This window comes from Cyclopterus lumpus, chromosome 23 (assembly GCF_009769545.1).
Source record: "Cyclopterus lumpus isolate fCycLum1 chromosome 23, fCycLum1.pri, whole genome shotgun sequence".
Lineage (NCBI taxonomy): Eukaryota > Metazoa > Chordata > Actinopteri > Perciformes > Cyclopteridae > Cyclopterus > Cyclopterus lumpus.
The window spans coordinates 12,471,073-12,494,399 of NC_046988.1; the positions used below are offsets into that span (position 1 = coordinate 12,471,073).

The 23,327-nt window shown below is 43.0% G+C and overlaps 4 protein-coding genes across 4 annotated transcripts; 2 read left to right on the forward strand and 2 right to left on the reverse strand.

Moving 5' to 3' along the window:
• The first annotated feature begins 431 nt into the window (after positions 1–431).
• Positions 432–11,790, forward strand: scyl2 (SCY1 like pseudokinase 2). The gene is made up of 18 exons (XM_034525802.1): positions 432–622; positions 2,204–2,400; positions 2,549–2,706; positions 3,159–3,303; positions 4,282–4,431; positions 4,555–4,776; positions 5,058–5,174; positions 5,292–5,417; positions 5,694–5,870; positions 6,343–6,465; positions 6,616–6,729; positions 6,933–7,065; positions 7,155–7,273; positions 7,389–7,489; positions 7,731–7,800; positions 8,692–8,766; positions 8,848–8,970; positions 9,069–11,790. Exons 2-18 carry the CDS (start codon positions 2,224–2,226, stop codon positions 9,705–9,707), a joined length of 2,769 nt encoding a protein of 922 aa, XP_034381693.1. The 5' UTR covers positions 432–622; positions 2,204–2,223; the 3' UTR covers positions 9,708–11,790.
• A 63-nt stretch (positions 11,791–11,853) lies between these two features.
• On the reverse strand, positions 11,854–15,395 carry si:ch211-244b2.3 (uncharacterized protein LOC557230 homolog). The gene is made up of 11 exons (XM_034525807.1): positions 15,249–15,395; positions 15,132–15,171; positions 14,592–14,721; positions 13,953–14,097; positions 13,745–13,865; positions 13,571–13,649; positions 13,378–13,477; positions 13,069–13,174; positions 12,898–12,979; positions 12,481–12,650; positions 11,854–12,408 (listed from the first exon to the last, which is right to left on the reverse strand). The coding sequence occupies exons 1-11, from the start codon at positions 15,249–15,251 to the stop codon at positions 12,347–12,349; spliced, it is 1,038 nt and encodes a 345-aa protein (XP_034381698.1). The 5' UTR covers positions 15,252–15,395; the 3' UTR covers positions 11,854–12,346.
• Positions 15,396–15,994: 599 nt separating this feature from the next.
• Positions 15,995–20,028, reverse strand: si:ch211-244b2.4 (uncharacterized protein LOC541512 homolog). Its single transcript, XM_034526711.1, has 10 exons — positions 19,941–20,028; positions 19,087–19,169; positions 18,712–18,910; positions 17,963–18,107; positions 17,729–17,861; positions 17,487–17,607; positions 17,345–17,408; positions 17,150–17,252; positions 16,938–17,046; positions 15,995–16,427 (listed from the first exon to the last, which is right to left on the reverse strand). Exons 1-10 carry the CDS (start codon positions 19,954–19,956, stop codon positions 16,372–16,374), a joined length of 1,029 nt encoding a protein of 342 aa, XP_034382602.1. The 5' UTR covers positions 19,957–20,028; the 3' UTR covers positions 15,995–16,371.
• A 701-nt stretch (positions 20,029–20,729) lies between these two features.
• Positions 20,730–23,251, forward strand: LOC117726480. The gene is made up of 4 exons (XM_034526792.1): positions 20,730–20,908; positions 21,338–21,431; positions 21,681–21,768; positions 21,857–23,251. Exons 1-4 carry the CDS (start codon positions 20,836–20,838, stop codon positions 22,583–22,585), a joined length of 984 nt encoding a protein of 327 aa, XP_034382683.1. The 5' UTR covers positions 20,730–20,835; the 3' UTR covers positions 22,586–23,251.
• The last annotated feature ends 76 nt before the right edge of the window (positions 23,252–23,327 follow it).

Sequence of the window (23,327 nt, forward strand, 5' to 3'; positions counted from 1 at the left end):
TCATACTACACCACATGTGACCATCAGATTACCTGCTTTGAAGACATATTGTAACTGCAATCTTTATAATATCACTCTTGGTCACGTACTCTATTTTGTTGTTATAGTTACAAAAATGGAGCACAGTATTTAGATATGTTCTTATCATTTTGTAAATAATAAAATGTTAGTGTGTCAATACAGATGTCTCTAGCCCAGCTTCTGCTGTCAACATGTGTAGCTCAATCTGTGTATTTATGAGGTATGAATACTTGGTTAATAACTATTAAAATAACGAACACACTATTTACGTAGAACACACAATTGGTCATGACTACTTTTGCAATACTGCCTCATTTGTTTCGCAACTGGGACACACACAAAAAAAAAATCCTGTGCGTTTGCGTGCACTGGGAATCCAGAGACTCGAGGCTGCGAAACAGCAACGCCGCCGATGACGTCAACCCACCTGACAACCCGGAAGTAGGGTTTGCTCTTTCACTAGCGCACTAAGCTAACGTTACCGCGTATCGTATGCCACTGGAAGACATGGGGGCTCTGTCTCTCAGCCATTACTGACTGCGGTGCAGCTGAGAGCCAGTGAATAATAAGACATACGAGGGAGAGTCCACTTTATATCGAGGTACGTAGCCGGAGGTTCCCTGACTGTCGCGTTGAGGACTAACGTCACTGTCTACTTTGCGCATTGTTAGGGAAGATAGCTTGGGTTTGGTAGCTACCGCGGTATGTTTGCGTCAAAAAAGTATTCCGTGGTAGCCAGCAGACCGCCACGATGATGTCAGCCTCCTAGAGACCGACATGTGAGTGTAAAAGAAGGACTGGGAAGCTCGCTGTTAGACGCTTGACGAAAGCGTCCCATTGCTGTGCTAGTGTTGGATGCGCGTGTGCGCGCGCAGGCTAAACAACGCGATTAACTTAGCTAACGTCAGGCTGTTTGACAGTCACGCTGAGCGACAGATACACCATTTAAATGCTCCGACCCGACGTTAAAATGGTTGCGTGGCTTCCCACGGCGAGCCTGTCTGAGCACAACTGCGCTAGAGACGGCATCGATAAACTGTCTGGTCTTATTTTACTCTTATTTTACCTCGGTTCGTCAAGCAGCTCGTGACGTTGACAGATTGTTGTGAGTTCGAGACGTGCAAGACGTTAAAGAAATTACGCCACAGCGGAAATCATTAGCAAATGCATCGCTCTACCTGTTGCAGATGACGCGCTTTAAACAGCCTAAGGCCGGGTGGGTGGGGGGGGGGGTGTATAATTAAATTGCATATATTTTAATTGTTAGGCCTTGCTATCTATAGATTTTCATTTGGTATCTTACTTTGGTGTGAATGTTTGCACTCAGGCCATCTGTCCATCACTGAGTAAATATTGAGCACAGATATAGTTATCATACCGCACTAGTGTGATTCTCTTGCAGTTGAGTTCTTAATCTGCATGTATTGTAGGTTTGGCTCAGGTAGACCTGGCTGTTGTACCGAATGATTGGCACGCATACACATTAACAAAGCATCAGATTGAGCTACGCTTATTGATGCATTTCATATTTCTCTGACTGGCTGCGTAAGTGACTGTGCTGTGTAGAGGGCAACAGATTTGGCAAGGGTCTTCAAATTTGGATTAAAATTAATTTGTGCTTTGATCCATTTATACTCATGCTTTAGGTTTTTTTTAATTTTTATGCGGCAACCTATACGGAATGAATAATGCATACTGTATGTTGTGCATCTCAATTCAGCGCCGTTGCAGTGAAATAAACATCAAAGTGCTTGGAGCCCGCTTAAAACCCAGAAGAAACTGTTCACATGAAAATAAATTGGCAATATAGCTGTCAGCCATGTTCCCTTTTTGTCTGACTTCCTGTTGCCCAACATGCTTTCAAGTCACTCTGAAGTATTTTGAAAGAGAGCCTTAATGTGGAGTGGCTGTGTTTGCTCTGAGTCATGTTTTATTTCAGGGGACAGTTTGGGCCGTTACAGTGCTTATTCTCCTCAGCCAGCACAGGCAGGATGCCGCTGGGCACTTTGATGTGCAAGGGTTCAAAAAAGGATTGTTGAAAGGGTTTTGCTTGGCTCGATAGAGTTACGCTTTCAGTGATTGCAAACTACCGTTGTTTTGACATTTGACTGTCTGCTTTAGAAACAGTATTTCTCTTCCTCACCTGTCCTGGGTGGTTCGTGATCCACCTCTCTCCCTTCAGCTGCCAGGTCAAGCGCGAACATGGAGTCTATGCTGAACAAGCTGAAAAGCACCGTCACCAAGGTGACGGCGGATGTCACCAGCGCTGTCATGGGAAACCCGGTGACACGGGAGTTTGAGGTTGGACGACATATTGCCAGCGGGGGTCCTGGCTTGTGCTGGAGGATCTACAATGGCACCAAGAAGTCAACTAAACAGGTTTGTGTGTTTTAATATCCTCCCACTGACCAGACCCGCTCGCAGTTCATAAAAGTTTAACTAGAAGTGAGAAGTGCCATCACCAAGAGTATAAATAGGGCTCGATAAACTAATGTCAGTACCTCGTTGTTTGTCTTCGACCGTCCAGGAAGTAGCGGTGTTTGTGTTCGATAAGAAGATGATCGATAAGTATCAGAAATTCGAGAAGGACCAAATCGTTGATTCGCTGAAAAAAGGGGTGCAACAACTGACCAGACTGCGTCACCCCCGTCTCCTGACGGTGCAGCATCCTCTTGAAGAGTCACGGTGATTAACACGCACAAGCACACGCACACGCACACCCAAACAAACACCGGTATCAAGGGCAAAATGAAGGAGCTACAGCTTAAAGGGGGGGTGGGAGGGCTTGACATTCAAGGGGAAAGTTACATAACAAATGTATTTGTCTGCCTCTGTTTGTGCATATATGAGCTGAAGCTCGTCCTGATCAAAAGACTCCGTAGACAGAACCCTGATTAATTTATGGACCCTGAGGCTGAGATAAGGTTGAGGCTGTCAGGCGCTTACTTTCTGTTTTTGTTTTTACCATTTTGTCTTTTATTAAACTTTCAGCCAGGGAAGCTAGCTCTATTTTTGTCTTCGCTCATGTTGCTTTTTGTCCCTTCTCTGTTCAAGAATAATTAAACTAAATGTATTATTATTATTATTATTATTATTATTATTATTATACCGACGTTATCTCTGTATGTGGCCCTCAGAGACTGCTTGGCGTTCTGTACAGAGCCGGTCTTCGCCAGTCTGGCCAATGTTCTGGGCCAGTGGGACAACCTGCCCAGCCCCATTCCCAATGACATCAAGGAGTACAAACTCTACGACGTGGAGACCAAGTATGGCTTGCTACAGGTAAGAGTGCAGCTTACTCGCTGTAAAGCTGCAGCTAAGGGTTATTTTTGTATTACCGATTTGTTGCTATGTAATAATCTTTGCCCCCCTTTAACCCCAACACACTGTCAGATGGATACTGAGTCCTTGAAACTTTGTTTGTTTTATTGAGCCCACTAAATGTTAGTTGTCTGGTACGTTTAAGTACCACGTAGTCTCGAATTCCAATATGCATTCATATTCTATGAGTTCTCAAAGCCAGTTGAACCAGCTCCATCTCAAGACTCACCTTTCAGTGGTATTTTCTTTTGTTTTTTCTCACATTCATATACATTGGTTTTCTTCTTTACTGAAGTATGTCTGGAGCAAATATTTTTTTAAGTCTACGTCATCCTTCTCCTTGAACAAAATCCTGGTTAGATGAGTTGAGGCACACCAAGTCCTTATTTTTGTTTTTTTGTCTGAAAAAAAATATATAACCTTGTGATATATCGATCATGTATGCACACCGGCTATGAAACTTACATCTCTCATTACAGTTTTCAGAACAGGGTTGATTTTCTGTGTTTTGGTTTTGCATCTGTCAGTTGTTTTTGAAAGCTTTAATGACAACAAATATGGATTGAAGCTGAATATTTCATCAGATAAAATCATGTCATGAATTTTGGAAATGGTATCTTTAAAAAAAAAAAAATTTTTTTTTTTTTACTTTGACATCTTGACTGGAATTATTGGAAATGTTTCAATCCCACCACAATAATCCTAATTCTACGAATAGTATAATACTATTGATATTAGTGATCTTTCTCTACAACTGTGCAGAAATACCTGTACTATCCTGTCCAGCCCGATACTGAAGGGAAATCATTTATGGCTGGATGGACCTAGAAAATGCCTCCAATGTCTAATACAGCAACCGTGAAATAAACCCGTTGTCATCACAGATGCGTTGTTTCCTTTCATATCAAAACCGACACTTATTTATTTTTCTCCCTTCAGATCTCGGAGGGTTTGACTTTTCTCCACAGCGGGGTGAAAATGGTCCACGGCAACTTGTCTCCAGAAAACATCATCCTCAACAAGAGCGGATCCTGGAAGATCATGGGCTTCGACTTCAGCATCTCCACGATCAACCCCTCGGATGTTGAGGTGTGTTTGCAGACTGTTTGCTACTTTCAGTACAGTCCGTCTTGTTCCCGAGCTCACCGCCTTCAATATGCACTCCCAAAAATACCACGTCTTCATATTCTCATGCCGTCTCCTCCTCTTCAGCCTAAGTACACGTGTAAAGAGTGGGAGCCCAATCTCCCTCCGCTGTGCCTCCCCAACCCTGAGTACCTGGCCCCCGAGTACATCCTGTCCGTCAGCTGTGACTCCGCCTCCGACATGTACTCACTGGGCGTGGTCATGCATGCCGTCTTCAACGAGGGCAAGCCTGTTTTCCAAGTCAACAAGCATGACATATTCAAGAGCTTCAGCAGGCAGCTGGACCAGGTGGGTGGAGGTGCGCCCCACGTGGGAGAGCTTGACGAATGACTGGAGAGACAAAACAGTACAAAAATGACAATACACGGCCATGCAAATACTTTCTTGACACGCAAGCTTTATTTATTTTTTCCTCCTCCCCGTGCTCACCTCTGCTCAAATTCAAGTGCTCAAAGTGTGACTCGATTTTTAAGAATAGCTCTAGAGTGTGTTACTTTTACTTATCAAACACTGGTTTTATTCTCCTCTCCTCTGTCCTCTTCCATGCTTCCTATCTCTTTCAATTGTAGCTGAGCAGCATAAGTCCAGCAGTGTTAAACAAGATCCCAGAGGAGGTCAGGGAGCACGTCAAGATGCTGCTCAGCATCACACCCAACGTCCGACCGGATGCAGACCAGATGACCAAGGTTTGAATCGCCGCGGCGCGCTCGAAGAGACAAGCAACGGCTTATTTTCATGGTCTTTGACAAAGAAACAAAATTATTCTATCTTTTTTTTCTTCTTTTTTTTGTTGTAAAATTCAGATTCCATTCTTTGACGACGTGGGTGCTGTAACCCTGCAGTACTTTGACTCCCTCTTCCAGAGGGACAACCTTCAGAAGTCTCAGTTCTACAAAAGCCTCCCCAAAATCCTGCCCAAACTACCCAAGGTACTTTCTCCTTCATCTTGTATAAGAAACAAGCTGTTTATCAATAGAGTGAGCTAAACCGTTAAAATATGAGAGCGCAGGTATAGACATTTTTCAGATTTTGTTTCCTGTATCGGTTGACAGCGCTCTTCTCTTTTTTTTTTTCACATGCTCTCTGTTTAGTTGTGTCGTAGAAACACTCAAACACAAGGTCGAGGTCTGTTTCTTAGAAATATATGTTGTTCAGTTGGTTCCTCTTTTGTATTCCATTTTTTTCCGCTGTTTCTTTCTCTCCAGAGAGTGGTGGTGTATCGCATCTTGCCGGCGCTTACCTCCGAGTTCGTCAACCCGGACATGGTGCCCTTCGTGCTGCCCAACGTGCTGCTGATCGCGGAGGAGTGCACCAAGGAGGAGTACGTCCGTCTCATCATGCCTGACCTCACGCCCGTTTTCAAGCAGCAGGAGCCTATTCAGGTAGACGCCCACGTACAGTGTTCAACAGCTCAACATTACTGTAGTAGTCTGAGCATGCGCTGGTAAGATAGAAGTAAGGACATTCACTCAGGTTATGGTGGGATTTAATCTTTGCATGGCATTTTCTCCCTTTTTTGACGTTTGTGTGTAATGAGATTTATTCATGAGAGTAAGTAAATATGACTAAAGAGCATGCTCTGTTTTGGGTTTTGTTCTGCCTCTTCATCAAGTCTCTCTCTCTCTGTATTTTTCTTTCCATGCTTCTTCAGGCTAGTAACATGGTGAGTGGTCTCTGCTGTGAATAAGCCCCAGTCACATGAGCTCGTCTGTGCGTTTTGTGTTGTCTGTAGTGCTAGACGCTACACTAAAGCAGCCACCCCGTTATACTCCACTTCCTACTTTAACCATTTGTCGAACATGGCATCAAGCGTTTGACTCTTGTATTCCTAACTGGGCTCCCCGTGCTGTGCAGATCCTGCTGATATTCCTGCAGAAGATGGACCTCCTGTTGACCAAGACACCCTCGGAGGACATTAAGAACAACGTGCTTCCTATGGTCTACAGAGCGCTGGAAGCCCCTTCTGTACAGATCCAGGTACAAGAGGGCAGGGTTTAAAGTCTTACACTATATATTAATTATACATATATTCCACAAACCTTGAACTCTTTGTTGTTGACAGAAAATTAATGCTCTTGGCATCACAGAGATGTCATGTCTAATAACGTCTTATCTGTGTCTGAGCAGGAGCTGTGCCTGAACATCATCCCGACGTTTGCCAACCTGATTGAGTACCCGTCCATGAAGAACTCCCTCATCCCTCGAGTCAAATCAGCCTGCCTGCAGACCTCTTCGCTTGCTGTGAGTCTCCATCATCGTCAGCCTATGCTTTTTTAAAAAATTGTATTTCTTCCTCTGTAGTTAAGCCTTTTTTTTTTAAGTTGTCTCTACTTGTGGCCTCGTCCTTCTCTGACACGGTTGTACGCTTAACTTTTACCAACTGAAATGTTTCTCTATGCATTCTGAATTTGTCTATGCACGCATCTTCCTTTGCCACTGGACAGGTACGAGTGAACTCTCTGGTGTGCCTGGGGAAGATTTTGGAATATCTCGACAAGTGGTTTGTCCTCGAAGAGATCCTGCCCTTCCTACAACAGATCCCCTCCAGAGAACCAGCAGTACTCATGGGCATTCTGGGTAAATAAAGTGGACGAGCTCGACTTTTTACTCATGCGGTTCAAACACTTGAGGATCGCTTATTTGTCTTTTCCCACTGCCCACTTTAGGAATCTATAAGTGCACCTTCAGCCACAAGAAGTTGGGCATCCCCAAAGACCACCTGGCCGCCAAGAGCCTGCCCCACCTGGTCTCTCTTAGTATAGACAACCACCTCAACCTTAACCAGGTACGACACAGCATACTTTTACATTTTGTTCACCTGCAAATCTGTGAAAATCGCATTATATCTTCCTCCTGTTTTAGTTCTTATCTGGTATTATTTTATATATTCCATATTTCAGTTTAACTCCTTCATGGCGGTGATTCGGGACATGCTGAGTCGCATGGAGACTGAACACAAGACCAAGTTGGAGCAGCTGCACATCATGCAGGAGCAGCAGAGGTGCCTTTTTTAAAAAAAACAAATCACTTTTTCACAATTTGTATTCTCAGTGACTAAATATGTAATGGTTATACAAATACGTGTCCATTTTTATACAAATTAGCTCTAACATCTAATAGCATTTGATACCGGCCACATGAATATGACAATGGGATGACTAACCGGGCGTGTATACATGTCTCTATTCAAATTCCTTTTCACCGTCTGATGTTGTTCATTGTGTGTGTGTGTCTTGGAACAGGAGTATAAACATCTCAAACCCAGGGGGCCCGTCAGAGAAGACCACGAGCCCACCCGGCAGTAGCAACCAGGTGAGAGGTCGATTTCATGACATAATGGGTATATTTTGCGGCGGCGGCGTCAAACACAAAACACTTATTCTGAGCTAATCCTTCGTTTCCTTCGTTTTTCAGTCCAGTATTCAAAAGTTGAACGTTATTAGTCTCTTCTAAGCTGGTTTGCTTTGTCGAGGAAACGAAAGGTTGTCTTCTTATACAAACTCTATAAAACAGACTTGGTTCATTTAGATCCGGATTCTTATACCTTTTTATGTATTAAACCTTGCGGGTAGTTTGATGTCTTAAGAACGGCTCTAGTTATTTTGTTTCCGGGCGTGGTTAATTCTCCTCCTTCTCGCAGAGCATCTCAGTCTCTGAATAGCACTTGGTTGAAGCCTATATAGGGCGCGGCTCTCTAATTGTAAACCACCTTATTGGAGCTCTCTCTTCCGTAACACCTCCCACTCTGGAACCTCAGAATAAACCTTTTTTCAGATACTTAGATTATGTTATCTGTAAATGGTTTTCCCGCAGGTACTTACCCTTTTTAAGTTAAAACGCTTCTGGGACCTATTTCTGACCTTCGCCTATATATATATATATATATATATATATATATATATATATATATATATATATATATATATATATATATATATATATAGGCATAGGCGTCTGGGGCCTGCGTCAGAGAGTGTCTCCCCTATATATATATATATATATATATATATATATATATATATATATATATATATATATATATATATATATATATATATATATATATATAGGCGAAGGTCAGAAATAGGTCCCAGAAGCGTTTTAACATATCTGTATGCCCGTATAAGTACATGTCTCAGAAACCATGACTTCTGTGCGTGTGTGTGTTAGAAACCATGTATCAACGTGTTTTCTTTCTTTCAGATTGACGATATCTTTGGCAGCACAGGGGTTAATGGGAAAGAGAATGGATCTGCAGCAGCCCCACAGCCTAATAGAGTATGGAAACAAAATCTTCACCTTTTTGGCCATTAAGCATGTATCCAATTTGTTCATGCTCTCTCTCTCTCTCCTCCCTAGATGTCCCTGACTCTGGAGGAGAAGCAGCGATTGGCTAAGGAGCAGGAGCATGCAGCCAAACTGAGGAACCAGCAGCCATTAGCGCCACAGAGCATCAAAGCAGCCAACACCACCAACGCAAAGGTAACGCCTGGAAACGGCTGTGTACACAAACGCGTGCGCCAACAGCTCTGGCGTGTTTGATGAATCTTATCCCGTGTGTTTTTTTTTTTTTGCTGCAGACGAAGGATCTGACGAGCAGCCTGCTCAACAGCATGGCATCTCTAAACAGCATGTCCTTGGCCAACACGGCGCGGCCAGCCCCAGTGCATGGCACCACCGTCTCCACCTTCCCCTCCTCCAGCCCCATGATGGGTTCAATGGGCGCCCCGGTCTCCAACGGCTTCAACCCGCCCATGGGCTTTCAGACGGGCGGCATGGGGATGGGCATGCGGCCCACGGGCCCCGGCCACTACGGTGGGATGGCCTCCACCACCAGCACCCCAAACTTTGGAGCCCTCACGCAGAGTCAAGGACCCATTGGGCAGACGCATAAAGCCCCCGACTTGTCGGCCTTGGACAGTCTTTTTACCCCCAACCAGACCAAAGTCACCCTCAGCCAAATGGGTCCAAAGGCTTCACCTGGCACCAACACCCCGTGGCTCAATCAGTACGGTTCGGCCCCCAACGCTCAGACTCCGATGCAGATGCAGGGCGCGCCGGTGGGAATGGGAGGAGTGCCCAGCGGGTTCGGGATGCAGGCAAACCCTTTTTTCAGCCCGCAGAACTTTTCTCAACCCGCTGCTGCCCCTAGCCCCAACCAAAGTGGAATTAAACATAGCGCATCTGTCAACAATGATCTCAAAGACTTGTTTGGCTAAATTTAACAAAACAGAATAAATAAAAGATGCCAGGTTAGGTATATTCTTTTAATGATGTTGGACAGAAGAGCCTTGAACTCTCTCAGACCGAGGCGCTGGTTGAATGTGAGGGTTTCCAATCCTTTCCAGGGTGTTGCTGTCTGTATTTTTAATATTACCTGGTATCAATTCTGACTCTCACTCACTTTCAGCTGGCATATTGACCTGCACCTGAATTCCATTTCTACTTGACCAGACGGGACAAAAGGTTGAGGCGGGAACTTCTTCCTCTTTGCTGTGTTCTTTACATGCTGACGGGTTTCCTACTATTTTGTACTTGACGTTCTTGGGAAAGTCCAAATGTCGTTGGGGGTTGAGATTAATCCCAACTCGCTATATATATATATATATATATATATATATATATATAGTCAGGAAGGTTTTGTGTTCATATCATGAATGAATGAGTGGATTTCACTTCCTGAACCAGTTGCATCAGAATCGCCCCCCGCCCCAAAAAATAGACAGAACAAAGAAGGGAAAAAAAAAAAATGGCTTCACATCTGCTCAGTTTCAGTCTTCTGTATCTGTATCGCCTCTCCAGACTATTTTAGGATTGGTTGCATGTCTAATGTGATCAGAGAGTTGGCGTAAAAACAAACAAAATGTCTTAAGCGTGGGTGGTAGCTTGAAGTGTAGCACTGACAAGCCTGCATCCACTGATCTGCCTCCAGGAGGCTCCTGCAGAACGCTCCTTCAGGAGGCTCCTCCAGGAGGCTCCTTCAGGACGCTCCTCCAGGACGCTCCTCCAGGACGCTCCTCCAGGACGCTCCTCCAGGACGCTCCTCCAGGAGGCTCCTTCAGGACGCTCCTCTAGGACGCTCCTCTAGGACGCTCCTCTAGGACGCTCCTCTAGGACGCTTCTCTAATTTGACATTAAAGCAAGCGTGTTGAAAAGGGAAGGGTTAGCTTAGTCTGGTCTCAGTGGGTTGACAACCTTTTCATCTCTTGTCGATATCTGTGAATGCAGTATGAATGATTCATCAGTGTCTTATAAGATGTGTGAAGCAGCTTTTACAGCAGTGTCTTTCTAACAAGGCGACGCCTTGACAGACAGGCATCTGGTACTCCAAGTATTAATATTTTCCAATTTAATCAGCTGTCTGGCATTTGCGTCTCAGATGTTTTTGCTTCGTTGCATGTTACTAATCATGACCACGGAAGAGCTAAAGTTAGATTTTTTTTTTCAATTTTATTAGCATCTTTTTCCAACGATGATTCCATGAAGTTTCATGTCACACATTCAGCTGGATTTGCTCTTTTGAGGGGTCTCGAAAAATCCACCACTTCAGTAGACACATTTCATACAATGATGAAGATTATTACAACATATTTTGATTTCGGCACTAGTTAGTCTGAGGAACTGTGCTGGTGGAATATGAGTATGAAGTGTAAATATATAGTTATTTAAAGATGGAGTGCTCCGTGAGGGCTTTGGATTTGTCTTTTCTTTTTTTTTTTTTGTATGTCTTCGTGATAACGGTTAAGAGGCCTTAGATGAGTCGTGTGCAATAATCCTTCCCGGTTGTTAAGGGTGCGCGGCGATTGGCTCGAGCGGCCGCCAACGTGTCCTTTCACTTCATCTCCACCGACCTCCAATAATCACACTGGTGCAGCCAGCAGAACGTTCAAATCTAATCATTTGGAAATCTTTACTTTATTTCTTTGAACGAGAAGCGCACCATTTTGGGGTTGTCGGATGCCCCTCGGTCCCCACTGTGTTTCTTTGGACAGCGACTGCCATTAACGCGTATCGCCTGTTACTGGATCCACTCGGGTCTTTGTGTCGCGATGCCCACACGGCAGCGGGCACTCGCTCGTGAACTGGACTCTACAGGGTTGCCGGTTTCCCCGGTTCTGCGACTGGAACCTCGTTCTGTCAGAACCCCCAAAGCAGAGAACTAAAAGCTTATTCTTCTACGAGACTGTTTGTATACCACTGTCGATATACGTGTAGTGTGGCCCTTGTGTTGTGTGTCGAGGCGCTGGCCTCTGAGGTGGTTCAATGAAAACCTGTACATATAAAGAAAAGTACACAATCCAACGCCCTCGGACGGTCGTCGTTATTTGTGTGATGGCTTGAGAACACGACACCAGACGGTGGGGGTGGGGGGGGTGCATGCAACTTTAATTTAGAAAGGAGATGATTACATGGCAGTGTGAGCGAACATTTTAAGATGTACATTTAATTAGTTGGCAGTATTAAATGCAACGTCAAAGTTAACATCCTTTGGTTTACTGTTAAGAGAGGTATCTTGTCAAAAGGTAAACATTTCAAGTGCTCTGATAGTATTCATGACTCAACATTTTGAGATGCATTTTAAAATAGGCACTTATATGAAACATTGGTTTCAAGGTAAATTAGACGTGAAGGTCGTTTCCCCAATAATTAATTTTTTATTTTATAATAAGTTATTTCCCTTACTTTAACAAGAGAGGGAAATATATATATATATATATATATATATATATATATTTTTTTTTAAAGATTAAAATGTTAAGTATATATTAATAATATCTCACAAAAAGAGATGAGGAAGCTTGTGAAAAACCAAACTGAATAATTCAACATTGGGTTGACCTCCGACCCTTTTGTCGTCTCACTGGTGAAGTCGTCGCACAGGTCTGCTGGTGCTCGTGGACAGGTTCTTCTGACTCATGGCTGCAAAAGATAAGACTTTTAGTAAATCTGAACTTTGATATACAGATCGATCCATTACTGTGTCCAGCTCACCTGAGAGGTTTAGCTCATAGCTGAAGCTTTTGGTGGTAAACATCACGGTGCCTGATGGGTTCTGCCGGTACTGGAGCTCGATGTCCTGACTGGAGATGCTGCTTCCTTCGGAATAATCTTTCCAAATTCCACCGTTATCTTGAAATTGCCATCGTGGTCCTGTGCCCGAACTGAAGAACGGAGAACGCAACAATAGATATAACATTAGTCAAGTAAATTACGGGAAGGGTCACGACGAGTTTTCAAATGAAAGTGTTTTAAGGGATGTTGTTTTTTACCTTTTCAAGAAACTCATCTCATTCAAAACCCCAAACCAATTTCATAATATTTCAAATTGAACTTGGGAAATTCATGTACCCCTTAGACAGAACTTCCTTTCTTATGTTTTTTTTTTTAAGGGGAAATGTTCCTCCTGACCTGCTGTTCCGTTGACTCCCGTCGTCGGCAGTCCTCCTCGCTGCTCTTTCCGTCCCGAGTTTGTCGTTGACTTGACACATTTCTATGATAAACCAGCGCACACAGAGTTTTTAATAGCGCTCGATACTGCCGTTATGTTTGAGCGGAGGAACGGCGTCGCGCGTTCCTTACTTGAAAAGTCCAGCATGTACGAGTGTCTCTTGATCCGGAAGTGCAGCTGGCCTTGTGGATTCTGCTGGAAGTGTCTCTCGATGGCAGCGCTGTCAAAAGAACATATCTACGCAGAAATGAGCACAAATAAGTCCACCGGATAGAGGAAGAAATGCATCTAAATAAGATGCATATTTCAAAAATATCTTTAAAAAAAAGCACACGAATACGTAGCGCAACGTAAAAGTTTCTGTCTGAAAGTTTAATTCAAACTTTTTTTTAATTTCCAACTTTCTGCCACAACTACCGGGCGTTCGATGCCCCACTTACATGTGCTTCGTATTCAGTCCACTTCCCCTCGTCTCCCATGAACTCCCACTTGTAGCCTCCGTCAGTGAGCTGGGAGGAGGAAACTGAGCTGGCGTGAACGCTGCAAAAAAAACAAAAAAAAAAAACTTTTATACAGGATGCAAGCAATGAACATTTTACACTTTTTTTTCTCCTCCCAGATGGAAAGTCTCACCTCCCCGTGTTGGAAGTGAATTTTGGACGCCTTCGCACATTCCTGCGCAGGCCTGTGACGCAGTTTGTTTGTGTCATGGCTGCAAAAAAACCGGAAAAAACCGGTTGGATTTCGGTGTGTAAAAGACAGATTCATTGACGTGAACGGGGGCATCATGAAAGGAATATCACCCACTGGAGAAGTCCAGCGTGTAGCCCGTGGAGCCCACCGTGAAGCTGAAGGTTCCCCGAGGGTTCAGGGCGAACTGACGCTCGACGTCTCCGCTGCCGACCGAGGAGGACGACGTGCCGGAGCTCTGAGGACGAGAAGAGAGAGGACTGCTCAAGAGTGTGAAAACCCCAAGGGAGTCAAAATCAGGGCCGATGCTCCAGATCTCCCTCACCGTGGATCCGTATTCACGCCACAGCTGGTCGTCTCTGAAGTACCAGCCTACGTCCTCCGTCTGGCCCAGAGGGAGGAGGCTGAGTCTCTGGACCCCCAGACCTGCAGTCTGAGTCTCTAACTTATCAAAGTCTATGTGCACCTGCCTGTGGAGACGCATGTGATTATGATGTTTTTGTTTCGATTGCAGTGATATTCATCTTCCAAATATCATTATTTGTCACCAATCAGCTTCAATTGACACGTTTATTCCCTTAATTAACTAAATACTATATTGTAGTGGCCATTTGTCCAATAAATCAAACACAAACTTAAATCAAATTGCCACTGACGCACCGTGGGTTTGTGGTTTACGCAGCCAAAAGAATATCTCGACAACAACAGCAACAACAAAAGAAAAAAGCTATCCTAATATATCAAAGAAATCTACCCTAAATAAGCAAACAACGAGAATAATTAAACGAATACCACTTGTGAATAAAATAACTAAATACTAATATCAAATAAATAGCTCCGACAACTATACTGCAAATAATTAAATATAATCTTTTAGTGCTTCCTAAATAGAAATACCTGAACACCGAGACACATTTTCTAGGATTGTCATCAAATTTACAAGAAAAGTTGAAACAACACTGACTTGTGGCACATGTGGATGGTGATTCCTTTGGCTCCAGGTTGGCAGTAGTGGGTCTCGATCACATGGTCGTTGTCAATCGGCAGCCACTGAGGTCCATGTGACAGCTGCCACTCATAATGTTTCCCGTTGACTGTAAAACAAAAGAATATGGGAGCTTATTAGGCATTTGTGTTAATGGATTTGACAAATGGCCAACTATAGAAGCCAGTTTAATGCTTAATGACACTAAGTCTTAACTGTCTGGTACAGGTGTAAAACACATAATAAGTTAGACCACGTCACCTGCCTGACCTGTGGGCAGCCATGTTTTTAAAGATAATAACACACAAACAAAATAAGGAAGTTAATGACATCATGTCCAATGAGTAAACCACGTCATAAATATGTTCTGAAGTCACACTCTCGTACTTTTTAAAGTAATATTTAATGATTTCACTTTAGATTAGTCTCGTATGAGCTTCTCGAACACGGTCAGTCCTGATCAGCTGAAGGGCTGGATGCACACATCCGGGTACAAAGAACTTAAGACGTCAAACCGACCTGGAGTCTGCTGGCTTTGGTCCATCTCCTCTCCGGGTTCCTGGAAGCAACAAACACCCGTTAACGTCACAGAGACTCCGTGTTTAGGCCAAAGGTGGCTGCGTGACGTGGACTCACCATGCTGCGTGGATAACACGCCGCGTCACGTGAGCGCAAACCCCGTGAAATACAACAAAAAACACGCTATGGGTCCATTGAAAGCGTCTTCACCCACTCTCACTCGGGAACGGCGATCATCTCGCGAGGATTTTAGGTTTCACTTTCGTTTCGGGGCAGCCGGGCGCGCTCACGCGGATCTCACGCGCAGACCCGCGGATTTTTTCATTTCTGTAAATGTGCCACGTGGCCATTTTTCATCTGTAGTCCCAAGAGGCAGATGTTATGAAACAAACCTAAAAACATAAGAGTACATATACAATGTACAACCAAACCACAATCTCAGTTTAACTGCAGTTAGTCAACAACTATATAATGATTCATTTAGCCTAATTAGGAAGCTTTGATATTTTTTGTAATTATATATGCAAGAAACAGTCAAACATTAATTTTGATCTTCCTTATGTCTATTCATAGTCATTGCCCCAGTTAAGTGACTTTACGGTGTTTACAGGGTAACAGGGCATATACATATATATATATATATATATATATATATATATATTTGTATTCAAATGAAGGGCAAAACACAAACAAACACACAAATATATTTGATGCATTTTTTTTATTTGCAATACTTCTTCATTTCCATTAAAATACAGGCATTTAGGCATTTTACGACTTCGGATCTTAAGCAAAACTTTATTGCATAATGTGAGCACCTATGTGATGTGAAACACCTCAACGACAGCATCGTATTGTTTGAATTGGGGTCTAAATATTTTTTATTATATCAGAAGTGGCAGTATGAATAAATGCGGCAGCTTGAGCTTAACATGGCATAATATCTAATGTCGGTATATTGACATAAGCGTTGCTTTGGCAGTGTGCACGTTGGTCAGCTTTGAGGTTCAGGTTGATGAACTCCGGAGCCTTTTGACACAGTCCCCTCTGGCAACCATGTTTTTTAAAAAAAAACAGTCCTCTATCTCATCTTAAATGCCGTAAAGAGGCCGAAGTAGAACCAACAATAAAAAGTGTGCTCCGAACGCCCGCATCGTAAACAGCAGATCAACATTAACATTGTATTGCATGATTGTTTGTAGACTTCCTTCACGAGGTCTACGAGATCCAATCGAAGTCCTCACACGCGCCTGATATTGCGACGCTTATTGGTCTTGAGGTTGAGCTGGGTCATCGCTGCGGGAGAAACACAAAACACATGAATAAATGCTCTTTATCGTGTTTTCAGGATCACTCTTCGCGGACAGCTGAGCGAGTGCGATTTTTAAAAAGGACCGTGAATTCATCGTAATTAGCGGTTCTTTCACCTGGGAACGAACTGCTGAGAAACTCAAAACAACAAACTGTCTCTATTGTACGTATAAAAAAAAATTGGTAACAAATAAGTCCCTTTAAAGGACTAATTTAATAACTCGCATGGTAAGCAGAGAACCGGTAAAACAAAGCGCGGCCATTTTCTTTCACCCCGGTGTTTACATTACATTACATTACATGTCATTTAGCTGACGCTTTTATCCAAAGCGACTTACAATAAGTGCATTAAACCATGAGTCCAAACTCAGAACAACAAGAATCAAGCAAGTACAATTTCTTCAATAACGTTAAACTACAGAGTACTATCCGTACGTGCCATTTAAGTGCTACTAAAGTGCTAAACAACAAAGTGCTATCGGTAAGGTGCACAACCTTGAAAGTCCAGCTTGTAGGAGGTTGCCTTCACTTTGAAGGTCATGCCGGTGGTGGGGTTCTGCGCGAACTTCCTCTCGATTTCGGCGCTGCCCACGGAGCATCTGGCCTGCGGAAACCGGGTCACGGCGTCACGGCTCATCTCTTATTCCAAAAAATAAATATAAAAGGACCGCGTTTCTCAGGCTCAGCCTGGAGGCCGGAGAACTTACCGTGGCCTCGAAGTCGTGCCACGCTCCACTGTCCCCCTCAAACTGCCACTTGGATTGGCCGGTCAGAGAAAGATTCTGGAGATTCAAGGCTGTTGAAGGAACTCTGCAATTGCAACAACGTCCACATTCTGGATTAAATTTTGGGGGAAACGCGCCCGTCCCATGTTCTCCCTCCTAAACAAGCTCCGAACTCACTTTGATCGGTACAGCGGTCGGCGAGTGACTTTCCTCTTCTTCTTTGCCGTCACCTGTTGCATGTCTGACAAACGTCGAAAAGAAAATGAGAGGAAACTAACAATGAGCTTTGTGTGGAAATGTAGTATTCTGTGTGCCTCACCTCTGAATTTAATCTCAAATTTATCGGCACCGGCGGTGAACATGTAAGAGCTGGACGGGTCCTTCTGGAACTGCTTCTCTATGTCGTAGCTCTTTATGGGACCGGTGTTGCCCTTCGAATCCTGCGGAGAAATGAAGAAGAAGAAAAAAATACATTCAATCCCAAACCGCGTCACACTCGGGGGGGGGGGGGGGACGGGACGGGACCCTGAAAGAAAGCTTGACTTGTTAAACTCCGTCTACCTTGTTTCCATACTTGGTCCACTTACGACGCAGAGTGCAGTACCAGATCCACACCGTCTTCTCATCATCCAAACGTCTCACTTTCAGGCTCTTTCGGAGCACTCTCATCCTGTTAAAATCTATACTCACCGCCCTAGAGAGAGAGAGAGAGAGAGAGAGAGAGGTCAGCAAGCTGTTTCCGTGCGTCTTCGCCTCGGTAATGTTCACGGGACGCGTTTTTTAAAAATCTCTCACCCGAATTTAGTGTTGTAGATTTTGATGCCCTTGGTGTGGGGCAGCGAGTACTGGGCCTCGAGAATGTGATCGTTACCAACATCCAACCAGCCATTTCCATTACCGAGCTGCCACTGGTAGAGTCGGCCGTCGGTGAGCTTCGAGCCTGGGGATAATAATTTTTAAAAAATACAAAAATGTGGACTTTTCATTTCCATCGAGCAAATTTCGACGGCGAACAACAGAAACGGTGAATTCTTAATTTACTCCTAAAAGGGGCATTAAAGCTGCACTACTCAACATATTTGTATATCAATAATGGATCAAAAGACTACGTGCAATGTGAAAAGTGATGCTCGCAGTCACTCAAAATCACACATTTGTCTCGAGAGGAATAATTCCAAAATAAAATACAAACCTTAAGAAAATGGAGAATGAGTTTAGAGGGAAGCTCCTTATTTTAGGACTAACAATCATGCAATTTGCATGTGCAGAGTAGACATGAAATCGGATTTTATTGTTATATTATATATACATGTATGAAATTTGTCCTATTTAACCCATCCTTAATTATTAAAGATCAATGAGCTGCAGTGAAGCGCCCGGGGAACAACTGGGTGTTCAGTGTCTTGCTCAAGGACACTTCGACGTGTAACTAATGGGGAGAACGGGGATCGAACCGTGTACCTTCTGGTTAGGGGACGATCACTCATCCCCATAAGCTACAGCCGCTCAGAAAGAAAGACCGTCCCTTTCACCCTGTCTCTCACCACTGTGCGCGGACCAGCCCAAAGCCTTGTTGCTCCCACCAGAGGACTCTCCTTCAGCTCCCGGGTGCTTCATCTTACATTGGGACCCGTCGCGGCAGCTTCCTCTCAGGGCGTACTTGCACATGTGCAGGTAAGTGCACTTATCACCGTCCTTGCAGCCCTTGCCGTTGTAATACTTGCAGGCCTCTTTCCCATGATGCTGAACAATAAAAGTATAGCATAATGTGTAGTTATGTTGTGTATTGTATCGTGATGGCTGTAAACTCTCATCAGCAGCTGAACATGTGTAAAGACCCGGTTTATTAAGTGGGTTTATTAAGATCAGTTCTCATGGCTTTATGTGTTATTATAAATTAGACGCTGACTTGAACAAACCTGATCAGTTTCTACGTCAGAGTTTCCGTCACTTTGGGACTCATCAGATTCACTTCCAGAAGAGGTTTCCTCATCGGACTCGGCTAAATAAATAAAAAACACATATGCAACGTTGACATAAACACGTATTCATATTCCTGGCATGGTGGACATACTGGATATTCAGTACATCCCTGGAGTCAGCACAGAGTTGTTGTTCTATTTTCTATTTAATAATTATCAAATATTTAAAATATTTGAGCGATCTTTAAAAACTACTTTCAGCTGTGACGGCATGTTGCAAACCTAATAAATGGTGACCAAATAATGGAAGTCCACTTTAAAAATAAATAATAATAACTGTTTAGAAGACAGTATAAGTATTACCTATATAAATAAATATGGAAATTATGAGATAGAAAGTCGAAATTATGAGATAGGAAGTGCGCATGGGGATCAGTGGCTTGTTTTATTTTTTACCTTTTTATTTTACTTTCAGAATTGGGCTTCCATAAATACGTGACGTATTAGGTTTGTCTGCTGGATAATGAAATCCCACACTGTGCGTTATACGGCCATAATCTACACGTTGGCAAAGTATTGTTAAATACAAGTTAAGATTAATAAACGTATAGCTTTATTTTAACGCAGTCTAAATTCACGTAAGACATGACTTTACTATCAAGGGTTGCTCTGTAATTGTAGTCATAAACGAAACTAAAACGGTATCAACCTTTTAGTATACTGTATTATAAATATATATATATAAAAAATATATTTTTTATGAGGGCAATAAAAGTGGTCACACATGAGGTCAAAACTCAAGGCACATAATCAGTAGAGCACAAATAAGAGTGGTGGTTATAGGTACTTACGGTGCGCAGTAGCCATGTTGAGGCACACGTTATAATACTTTCGATTTCGTTGTCCCTATTTTTATATGGCTGCTGACACGCCCATAAGTTGTTTGCCAAGACCCTTTTCCTGTTTGAGTCATTTCGCTCTATGTTGGAGATACAACGGCATTTTAAAAAGGGGAACAATGTTTTTATTGTCATTTTAGTTAATTTTATTGTATAGTTTTAAATATGTTATTTAAAGTGTCTTTGAGTAACTCCAAAAGCGCTATATAAATTAAATGCATTATTATTAATATTATTATTATTGTTATTATTATTATTATTATTATATCATAAAGGCACCAGTGATGACAGATATTAGATGGAAAATAAACGAACCTTGTTTTCTTGTGAATATATAACAGATAGCTAAACATAAATACATTGTTATGGAGGTTAAAATAAATATAGATATGAATGTACAGTACATGTATGCATCTAGGCAGCAACATACTATGTCTATTTAAAGTGCAGTGTTGTGGTACATTGTATACAGGTTTGCAAATATTATACAATATTAACACAATAGGTGTAAGTGGAGTAAAAAGCCGTGCTGGGATAATACATAGGTGATCTTTTTTTTTATCCATATTTATCAATCAATAAATAAGCTAATTAAAATAAATAGTCAATTGTATGAACGATGATTTCATATTTTTAAAAAGTGCTAAACTTCCGCTGCACTGGGTGGCGATAGTTAGCTGATTATGCCATTGACGCCTCCCTGTGTACAGGTCACGGGGAAGCACTCTGTTAAAAGCAAGCGAAGAAGAAGATAGGGTCCCTCTGAAGGAGGAACGACGAGTCTCTTTTCTCGCGAAGGGCACTTCATTAAAAAAAGGCCAAAACGAAGAACGGAGAATAGGGAAACATGGAAATCATCGATCACGCCTACACGAGCACCACTTATGACACGTTCAGCCCCGTGGAGTTCACATATAAAAGTAAGTACAGGCAGCGAGAGGCACCACGTTTAATCAAGCTAGCTAACGTACTTTGAGTTAGCTTGGGCACCTAGCAAGTGTGCTCCACGGTGGAAGTCCCCAATAAGCACGCTTTTCATGCAACGATTAAAAGTGAATACAGCTAGCAAAAACGGGCATTTTCCCCTTCGGCCTTCAGTGGTGACGTAACGCTAGGTTTGAGTTGTTGCGTGCTATTGGGTAAATGAGCACGAGCAAACCACCAGCTGTTCATTGGTATCACCTGTTGTAAAGTACACCGACAAAAGGTAGAGCAGGTTATAGTATGAGATTGTGCTAATTAGTCACATGGAATTAAAAAAAAAAGCAGATGTTTAAGTCGAGTTGAATCTACATTTTTTTCAGCAGCCCATTCACTCATTTCTAACTCCTTTCTTTTCTCCCTCTCAGTGAGTGCAAATGAAGTCGAAGACTTTGTGAAGCTGAGGGTTTCAAATACTTACCTCTTCTCAGGAAGGAGAAACACTTCCATGTGGGCATGGAGGTATGACATCAAGTTAACAAAAAGATCTTTCGTAGATGTATATGTAGATATATGTATAATATATAGACGCATAGATAGATACAGTTGCCATTGTGGGGTATTATGCATTAAGGTTAGTCTTTGTGCTGATGGTTTTACAGCTTAAAAATCAGAGGATGCAAAGAAGTAGTTGACAAACTTTCTGTCATAAGATATCGACATATTAACTAATTGTTTCAGCCCTGATGTTTTTGTCGGTTGTATTTTCAGAGCCATCCTGAAACATATGGGCTTGCAGCACAAGATGACCCACAGTCAAGCATCCAAAAAATGGGAAAACATGAAGAAGAGATACAAGGTACAGTTTAAAAAACAAACAAAAAAAACATACCACTTGGATTTATTAAATATTTGGACAATTCATTGCCATCTCTCTTCTTCCTCAGGGGCTAAAGAACCCGTCAGACGGAATGAAAGTGTTCCCTGACGCGTGGCCTTATTTCAATCTGATGGACGATGCCATGGAGGGTCGGCTGGAAGGCAACGCCCCCATCCTCAAGGCCTTCCCCACCAACGGCGATTTCCCACCCATCTCCAAACACAAGAGGAGGAAGGTATCCATGGCGACTGACTCCCCTCCGGCTTTCTTAGCAGGCGGACCAGAGATCGAGGTTTCCCTGAACGGAGATGAGGACGAGGAAGTGGCGGAGGAGACAAGCCGGGAGATAGATCGCGCCATGCAAGAGATGGAGCATGGGAGGGACATGTTGGACGGCGAAAGACAGGTGATGGAGAGGGAGAAGCGGGTGATGGAGAGGGAGAAACAGGTGGTTGAGAGGGAGCGGCAGGTGCTGCAGAGGGAGAGAGCGGCGCTGGACAGGGATGTCGCCGCTCTGGACCGAGACAGAGCCTCGCTGGAGAGGGAGAGGGCGACGATGGAGAGGGAGAAGGCGGTGATGGAGAGGGAGAGGGCGCTGGTGGAGAAGGACAGAGACGTCGTGAGCAGGGACCGGCTGGCTCTGGAGCGAGAGAAAGCCCAGCTGGACAGACTTTCCACGACCAGTGAAAGGACTGAGGAGGTCACGGAGGACGGCAGCAGCGCAAAAGACTCGGTCGTCACAGACAGGAAGGAGCAGTTCCTCAACTTGTTCGAAAAACTCATTGAAAACTTTTGACTTGAGCATTTTTTCCCACCTTGGCTGCGTCAATCCAAAATGCACAGATTTCAAGGCGTCAATGAAAACTTTGAGCCACTCCGAGTTTGGAGAGGTCTTAACAACAATTTTATTCACTTGTGGTTATTCCATACAGAGCACACAATAGCAAGATATTAGCATTATTCTTAACCCCATCCACAATCAAAAATCAACAACACCCCCCCACCCCCCTCCCAAATCAAACAATAGTCTTTTTTTGAGCGACTCTAGACATTAGAGTCTTTGGTGTCGGCTATTATGCGAAGTTAAAACATCACTTTTTGAAATGTAAAATACCAAATATTGCAGTTCATGTAAAAAAAATCTTTTCAGAATATATATTTTTATATTACAGTACAGACTTTACAACAAATTATTGTGTTTAAATGCTTCTTTTATTGCATTAGATAATCAATTTATCTTCCATTGAGCTCCAGCTTCAATAAGTTTATGCTAGTATACATTTCCAAAAGTGTTACGATTTGTCATTAATATTAATAATATTATCTTTTATTTTTACAAAACAAAAACATTTAAACAATATTACTGGTTGTATTTAATTTTTTTTTTGCCAGTCATGAACAGACACTAAACAGACACATACATGGCATTTGAGGATTTATATAATAAACTGATTTCTCCGAATGCCACCTATTGTTTTCTCTTAATCAAGTTGCGGAACAGTTTGGCTTTTGAGAAGGTTGTTGTTTGTGTGTGCATG